Source organism: Cajanus cajan, chromosome 11, assembly GCF_000230855.2.
Source record: "Cajanus cajan strain Asha chromosome 11, NIPB_CcT2T_4, whole genome shotgun sequence".
In the NCBI taxonomy this organism is placed as follows: domain Eukaryota; kingdom Viridiplantae; phylum Streptophyta; class Magnoliopsida; order Fabales; family Fabaceae; genus Cajanus; species Cajanus cajan.
The window spans coordinates 4064545-4073728 of NC_138527.1; the positions used below are offsets into that span (position 1 = coordinate 4064545).

Sequence of the window (9184 nt, forward strand, 5' to 3'; positions counted from 1 at the left end):
AAGCTTTGATAATTCATTTGTTATGTTTATAATATCATATATGTCAATATTGAAGTTAAATAAGCACGTATCTCATTTTCTTAATTATTATACTCTTGTAAAATTTTAAGTACACCCCTAAAAAATTATAAGAAACTTCTTTCATGTTTAACTCACTCCTCTTAATTTTTTAGGACTTAACTCCTAGACATGATATCATTAATTATGATGTAAACAATTTTTAATCTCATTACAAATCCTCAAACAAACAAAAATTGGTAATTAACAGAGACCTTAATGGGTGGGATGGCTAGCTATTTGTCTGAAGTCAGCTTATGTATCGGTGTTGGTTAATGGAAGTCCCACTGAAGAGGTCAAGATGTTAAAAGGCCTAAGGAAAGGGGACCCACTAACCCCCTTCCTATATATAATTATGGCAGAAGGCCTTACAAGGTTAATGAGGGGAAGCTTCCATAAAAGGTTTGTACAAAGGAATCAAGGTTGGCAAGGATGAAGTTGATATATCTATATTGTTATATGTTGATGACACAATATTCATGGGAGAGGCAACTGTTAACAACATTACTTAGATGCTTTGAATTAGCATCGGGGCTGAAAACTAATTTTTTCAAGAGTTGTTTTGGAGTAGTGGGAATAGAGAGGAGTGAGGTGGAAAGGTTTGCTCATTTGTTGAACTGTAGGTTGATGGAGGTCCCATTCATGTACATGAGCATATCGATAGGTGCAAATCCAAGATTGGAGAGCACATGGAGACCAATTATTGGTAAGATACAGAAAAAATTAGGATCATGGAAACAGAGCATGTTATCTATGGCAACAAGAGTGTGCTTAATAAAATTTGTATTGACATCACTACCTCTATTCTATCTAGCTTTCTTCAAACTGTCAAACAAGGTAGCCAAACAAATAGTCACAATCTAGAGAAGATTTTTGTGGGGTGGTAGTGAAGGAAGTGAAAAAATCACATGGGTGAATTGGGATAAAATTACAGAAACAAAGAGTAACGGTGGATTGGGTATAAAAAATGTCACAAAATTCAATGTATGTCTACTGGCAAAGTGGAGGTGGAACCTATTCCATCAACAAGACACATTGTGGGGGGAGGGTGTTGTCTTCTAAATATGACTGGAGGAATATTTTTGGCATGGGCAATACTAGTAACAAGGATTCTATATGGTGGTGAGATCTACTTAATACATGTGGAGAAGAAAAACAACAAGATTGGTTTCAAAGTTCAGTGAAATGGAAAATTGGAAATGGAGGGCAAACTAGATTTTGGTTAGATAAATGAATGGGAACAAACTGTCTAGCAAATACTTATCCTACGCTATTCCAAAATTCTAAACAACAACACAAAAAAGTATCTGAGATGGGAAAATGGTGTGATGGTATTTGGAAATGGGAATTTAAATGGCATAAACCATGGTTTGAGTGGGAAAGGAGTCAATGGGAAACAATGCAACACCAACTGGGAAATGTAACAATTCAAAAATAGGTACAAGACTCTTGGATTTGGTTGCCTGAAAAATCTGAAAGTTATACAGTCAAGTCGGCTTATATATCATTTCAATTGTATACCAGCCAGCATCGGATCAACAACAGGTGGGAAAATGTGGCAAACTATTTGGACAACAATTGTGTGGACTATTTGGAGGCATATGTGTTTAGAGGTGGCAACTTTGATGAAGAGGTAATAATGAAGGATATTTTACAAACTTTTTGGTTTTGGTTACACACTTTACAAAAGACATTTAAATACTCTTTTCTACAATGGTCTTTAAATCCAGCATTATGTTTATTAAATGGGATGAAGGATCAGTTGTAAACAAGGAGAGTATATAGTAGAGGAAAAGCAAGGGTTGGAAAATATAAAATTAATTCAAAGTGTAGAACAAAATAGTCGACTAGTGGAAACGAATCTAAGTGTGGCTTGAATGTTTGGAGGATAAACACAATTAGGGTACTCTCATACTTTAAATATTTTGTAATATAACAATTCGATTATATAGTAATTTGCTCTCTAAGATGTGCAAATTATATCTAATCGTTTCTCCGATTAACTTTAGTCAATATCTTGTATATGGGTTGGATACCCTTGTACCTTTTAATACAAAAAAAATGGGATCATTCCTTACCCTAAACTAATTTTATATCATGTTCCACCCCGTAATTTCTACCAATACTCTTTACGAATATCACATAATTTCTTGCATTTTTGCATTGTTTTCCACATTTCTTCACTATATACCCGACACTTCATCTCTTATTTTGTTGCTCTTTCCATTTTATTGTTGTTTCTTTAGCATTTTGCGTATTTTTTTCTTCAGCTAGTTCACTGGTTTTCAATTTTATATTATTTCAATTTTCAAAGTGTTTGACATTTCTGTTATTCTTCATTAATCTATGTCGGATCCCATCATTATTTCTTCGTATTTCCTTTGTTATGTGTCCCGTCATGTTTATTGTCTACGTTAAAATTTGTTCATCAGCATTTTTATATTTTAATTCTTGTCCATTTTATACATATATTAAAAAAAATTATGTGAATTAGGTTCAAGAGTTCATCATGATTTAGAGAGGACTCAAAATTCTGTAAACTCTTATAGAAGTATTTATAAATTATCTACCAACAATGTTTAATCATGAGAATCGAATTTACATCCTTTTCAAATATGAGTCTATTTCTTATTAGGTGAAAATCTTTGTTGATAACACTTTTATTTCTATTTTATTTTTTGCGGTGTGCACTCCCGGTAATCTATTTTTCTTTCTTCTGAATTTATTTTTGCAAATTTAATACACGAAGGTGATCGCAACAAAAATCCATTCCTACAAGATTACCATAAAATCTAAAGTTAATAACCCTTCGAGATGGTCTGTAAAAAATCTAAATGATGTTAACTGAAATTTGCAAAACAAGAAAACTTATGATATTTTCAAGTCACTTATTTTAATAAATTAAGATAACTCAGAAACAACTTAGAACTAATATAAAAACAATTTAGTCATATTTTTTTCTTTAATTATAAAATAACTTAACATAACTAATATAAGATAAATACTTGTTCAATAATCAAAAAGTATTTACCCAAAAGTACACATTAAGAGAACGGTACACGAGAATTAAGAATGATCATGAATATCAAGTTCAGAATGTCTATTTTTCATGTTTAATTTTTTATTTAAAAAATAATATTTCCATAAAATATTAAATTTTGAGAATATTTACTTATATTTCCCATGAAATTATACTTTCCTTATTTGTGAGAAAATTTTTACTGTAATAAAAATATTCCTTACATTTATTAATTCATTTAATATGGAAAAAAAATTAAAATTTATTAAAGATAAATGTAATTTTATTTACTCACAATAAACATATAATTAGGAATATTTATAACAATATATTTTAATCATTTAGAAAAACTACAATTCCCGAAATCTATAATTGTTTTATAATTCATGATCTGAACGTGAAAATTTCCCTTATATCAAACACACCATAATAATTATTAGTGTTATTTGCCTTTAGAAATAATTATATGATTATTGAGGGAGTGCTATTACACCAAAATTTGTTTTTTATTCACTTTCTCATTTTTTTTCCCTCTCGTTTTCTAAACAGTGTTATTGCACCGTATGTTAACAGCCGGATACTTATTTAAGATCTCCTAAATTCAAGAATTAAAATGATGAATGTCTTAACAATTTAAGGAACCGACATTTAGTTTTAATAATATTAGGATTTACACTTTCCACATGAGTGAGAATTTACTGATTTAGGAAGCTTTACGATTTACATGTAGCATAATATTCATGGCTTGCTTATATACATAATACATCCATTGGATCTCCGACGCAGCTATATAACAGAAAAAGAAATACAATATTAGGTTCAGCCTCAATTTGTACAATGAATTCCGCAAATCCAATATTCGTGAAGAGAATATAGACGAGACGATTAAAATATACAGTCATACACTCACTTGTTTTCTTTTTTTCTTCGGAAAAAATACAAAGGTAAAAAAAAAAAGTTATCAACTACAAGTTGTAATTATCAACCCCCAAATCCCTCAGCGCATCTGTAGCAGCATCCTTACAGTTGCTATGTGCTTGCTTTGCTTTCCTTATGTATTCCTCAATTCCATTATTAAGCAAGATAGTTCTGTCCAACACAAGTGTATAAACAACCATAATGAGGTAGAGCCTATTTGGACACGTTATAAGCACTTTTGAAATCTTCTCTACAGGAACTAGAGAATATTTTTTAGTATAAAAACTCTCAAAAAAAATACTTCTAAACTTGTATTCAAACAAATTCATAATAAGATTAGCAATCTTCTGTGTCTAGCTATGCCACACTAGCCTTAATATATATATATATATATATATAAGCAAAAACGAAGGGATTACAAAACTACAAATGGGGGAAAACAGAAAAGGATCACAAATCATGAACTTACCTGTTCTCTGGATTTCTCACTACTAGATTTCTGATCATAAGACAGGAGTTTCTCTGCATTTGGTGTGCAGCAGGAAATTTCTGCATAGCTTGAATGGCGAGGTCACCAGCACCAGCTTCAATTGCACGGGCTGCATTTTCCGGGGCTCTTAAAGAAAGCACAGAAATAATAGACATAATCTGTGCCACAAGTAAAAGCAATAAAATGAAAACAGGTACAAGATGCACAGATACATACAAATTGAAAGGAAAACAAGTATATCATGAATCGTATAGATAAAATTCTGCCCAGGATATGGCCTGATATAAACATTTATAAATGTTGACAACCATAAGATGATCAAGTATTTCACGAGTCAGAACCCAGTTTAACTACATTGTAAACCCTGATCACAGCCTTTAGACATTTCAACAGCAACCGTCAAATTAGTTTCATGCCCATTCTTTGGATTACTATAACTAAATTGCAATCCTAAAATGAAATAATTCAGTAAATGAGCCAATGATAATCATTGTACTTGGAGCGGGATGTGTTACACCCGTAGTAGTTTTACACTGGCTACCTAAACTGATATTGCAGGTTCTCACCTCTTGCAAAACAGAAGGGTCATCAGCAAATCTGGCTGAAAGTTTGATTAGCTTATCCATGCCTCCTTTTCCAACAATTGCACTCTTATTCATGTCACTTCCTGCTAACTGGTCAATTAAACAATTAAAAGGAGTCATTCAACTTGATTAAACAAAAATAAAATAAAATCATCCTATTAAAGTAAATGAGATGTCATACAAAGTCAGTCAACATCATCAAAGGTGAGTTAGTGGATAGCCTCTGCTCTGTTTGAACCTTATAAGTTAACGCAATAAAACAATGAATATGTTTATGGTCATTTCAGCTTTACCTACATTCCTCAAGTACAACATGATTCACATTATATTATAAATACAAATGTATGGATATAAATCGTATTTGCATTGGAAATTTATGAAATAATTTACTACTTGCTCCAGCTCCTGTTTCTATGGAAGAAGTTAATTTCATCAGCTACACATTTCCCATTAAATAGGTAACAGTCAAATTTTTATTTTTTAAAAATAAAGATGTAAGGGATATCTAGGACTAGGACACAAATAAAGCGCACACAGATCCAAGTGATAAAACTTTTAAAAATTAGACAATGCAAACCCTCAAAGAACCACTGTCCACTGGCAGTGGAAAACCCTATTATTTTTCTTAGAGAAATTATAAAAATAATAATAATAATAATAATAATAATAATAATAATAATAAAAATGCCTAGGTGACCTGTCCATAGAAACATTTTAACCTATACCTTTGAAAGCAATGAGCAACAAACTTTGGCCACAGCTTTGTTCCCTTGTTCACCACTGTCATCTATACATCTGAGTACTGCATCAATACCACCTTTCTCAGCAATGGATTTACATATTTCATCCTGCAGCATAAAATAAAAATATAACCCAAGGCATCAAGACAATGCATATTTGAGTCAGCACTTCAATTTGACATTGTTTGTAAGGCTGATACAACTTACCAAATTTAAATATTGAAAAACACTAAAAGTCTAAGGGGGATAAAAAACAAGACCTAGACTTCAAGCCTCCTAATTGACAAATCTTCCTATTTAAAGATACACATGCAAGTGTACCCACCATTAGCCCTAAGTTTAATTTCCGCTAACATGTACACATCGTTGCCTTATCTGACTCAAGGAAAGCAATAGCAAACTTAGCAGCAAGCAACTACCCAACCTTCGGCACCATACAAGGAGAGACAATCCATAAAAGCTGTTGGGTTTTCAATGGCAATTTTGAGACAAGATTCAAGATGATTATGACAACTTGTTTAGGAACAGTCAACAAAAATATCACCAAAAACCATCTAACTACATTGTTTTCATCCAATGATTCCTTCCCTGTGAACCTTCAAAACAAACAAAAATTTGCATAGTCAATGAATAGACTTTACTTCACTTACATTTACCGCAATGGCCTTTAAAGTGGTACATGCTGAAACTAGGTCTGGTGAGCTAAGCCCTGCACTCAGAGAATCGACAAGGGCTTCTGCAATTCCAATCTTTGCAAATTTCCGTGCATAACCATATACCTGAAAAAGGAACATACATTTAAGTCATAATGTATACAAAACTGAAATTAAATCGATTTTAAATTTTTGAAAGACCTGAATTTAGGAAATATCATGTTCACTATACACCACAATGTTTCTATCTTTACATCCTTATCTTCTCTATTTACAGGTGTTCTGTGAGTGTTAACGCCCATGACAATTCATGGGCTGTATGGTTTGTGAACATGTTTTCTGTTATCAATTTTACAAATGGCAAAAATGTCATCTTGTATTATTTTGCTTTCTATTTTCATTGTTTCCAGTATTCATAGTAGAAATCTTTGCAAACAGCACACAAAGTAAAATCAATATGGAATTTGTGGAAGAGTTTAATTTTCATGCCCGCCATAAAAAACATTTGGTTAAATACTCTTTTGATCCCTATATGTTCATAAACTATACCTTTTACCTCCAATAATTAATCATGTTCCATTTTAGTCCCTATATATGCCATTTTTGTTTCCTTTTAGTCCATGTATGTTACAGGGACAAAGAGGTAAAGTTTATGAAACTATAAGGATTAAAAGAAAACAAAAACAATATGTAATTATGTATAGTGATTAAAATGAAATGTTTTTAACTATATGGACTAAAGGGTAAAGTTCACGCAACTATAAGAACCAAAGGATAATCAAACCATAACATATTTATATTATCAACCAATTAGCAATCTTCTTCAATATGACTTTTAAAATAAGTATTATAAAAGTGAACAAACTATATATAACAATCGTTAATTAGATAACTATATATATGAAACACTGTTAATTATATATAACAGTGTTTCACAGACATTACACAGAAATTAAACTCAAATTTGTACACAACTAAGAAAAACTTATACTGTGCTGGTACATATACTGCTTGGGTTTAATGATGATGTGGTGTCAGTGTAAAAAGTAATCACAAACCACAATTTGTACCACTTTTAAGATAATTATTTTAAAAGTCAACAAACTTATCATTTATAATGGATTGTAATCAGTTGAGTAAACTGTTTTAGTCCATCACTATTAAACACCTACCACACCAATGTTTGTTGGTCTAACCGGGTTGCGATTAGTCCTGAAGTCTCAAAGTTTTGAGTTCAAATCTTAGATTTGATAATAAAAAAAATTTTAAAAAAATATGGAAAGGAAAGCCTTAATGTAGTCAAGTTCTGAAAGAGATTAATTTCCTACAAAGCCACCGATACCATGTACCAAAAAAAAAAAAAAAAAAAAACCTACTACTTACTCTTGTAATTAAATTTTTCTAGTAATTATTTATGAATTCATGAAACACTAGAATCGTTATCTACAACCAAACAAGCTCTAGTTCTTCAGCTTATAGGAACACACATTCTGAAGCATCCGAACTTACTTGAGAAGCCACAACTCGAGCGTCATCCGGAGTCAAAAGCGCGCGAATGGCGTCATACAAACTCTGGATCCCCTTATGCAACGACATTATCTCCAGAATCAACTCATCAACCTTCAACTCCATGAAGGCCTCCTTCACAATCTCATCGCCGGTGGCCGCCGCCGCCACGACGCGGAAGCCGCCGCTCAAGACCTCCACGCGTCCCTTATTCGCAACCAGAAACCCGATCACGTGCTTCGGTCCGTCGCAGCGGTGAAACGTGCCCGTGCTGTGAACATCTGCAGTGCAAAACGAGAACGAGTCATCGCCTGAGAAACTCAAATCGGCGAAACGGTGGCGTTTGATTTGATAAACGACCGTGAAGCAACGACGACAAGGCGTTTAGAGCGGAGAGAAGGGCGGAGTCGGAGAGGGGAATCTCGGAGCAGAGCGAGCAAGCGAGCTGGAGGGCGCCGTTTTTGGTGGCGATGGCTGCATTTGAATTTGAATTTGAATTTGAATTTGCATTTGCATTTGAGCAGAGGTGGTGGAGTGTGTCGAAGGCTTGGGCGATTTCGTGCTGGTTTGGTTGGGTGCGGAGGTGGGTCAAGCGATTCAAGCAGTCGATGACGGGGTTGGCGTTGGTGTGACCCGGGACGCAGGTGACGATGCCTGCGAAACGACGGCGTTTGGGAGTGAGAGTGAGAGTGAGAAGGGAAGAGATAGAGAGAGAGAAGAGGACCTGAGAGATCGACGCCTTGGAGAGTGAGGGTTTGGATGGCGTCTTGAAGAGCCTCGGTGGGGTCCATGCCGAGGTCGTCGATGTTCTCCTTCACCAGATCCTCAAACGCTTCTTGCGAGATCCAACGCCCCGTCGTCTTTGTTGGACCCATCGCACTCTCTTCCTTTCGCTTGGAACCACACCACTGGATGCTCGACTGATTTAGGAAATGGAACGGACCACCTCCTGTCGTCCGCCGGGTATGCTCCTTTTTTAAAATGTGCTAGTAATATATTTGACGTAGCTTTATATATATATATATATATATATATATATATATATATATATATATATATTTAGTTTATAAATTTAATCGTTAAATTCAAAGTTGATATCACTTTATATATTTATATTAAATTTTGTTAAAATTTAACAATATATATATATATATATATATATATATATATTATATCAATTTTATTTTATAAGAATAAAATATTAAATCATTTTAGAT

The 9184-nt window shown here is 33.4% G+C and overlaps 1 protein-coding gene across 1 annotated transcript; it reads right to left on the reverse strand.

Moving 5' to 3' along the window:
• Window positions 1-3867: 3867 nt before the first annotated feature.
• Window positions 3868-8958, reverse strand: LOC109813164 (ARM repeat superfamily protein). The gene is made up of 8 exons (XM_020377299.3): window positions 8692-8958; window positions 8328-8621; window positions 7971-8248; window positions 6459-6587; window positions 5794-5916; window positions 5051-5158; window positions 4464-4642; window positions 3868-4165 (listed from the first exon to the last, which is right to left on the reverse strand). The coding sequence occupies exons 1-8, from the start codon at window positions 8840-8842 to the stop codon at window positions 4042-4044; spliced, it is 1386 nt and encodes a 461-aa protein (XP_020232888.1). The 5' UTR covers window positions 8843-8958; the 3' UTR covers window positions 3868-4041.
• Between the last annotated feature and the right edge of the window lie 226 nt (window positions 8959-9184).

Coding starts and splice junctions, on each gene's coding strand:
- LOC109813164 (XM_020377299.3), bottom strand. CDS start 8,842: ATGGGTCCAACAAAGACGACGGGGCGTTGGATCTCGCAAGAAGCGTTT. Junction 4,643..5,050: donor ACCCTTCTGTTTTGCAAGAG/GTGAGAACCTGC, acceptor CTTGTGGCACAG/ATTATGTCTATTATTTCTGT. Junction 4,166..4,463: donor GTGAGAAATCCAGAGAACAG/GTAAGTTCATGA, acceptor TGTGTTGGACAG/AACTATCTTGCTTAATAATG.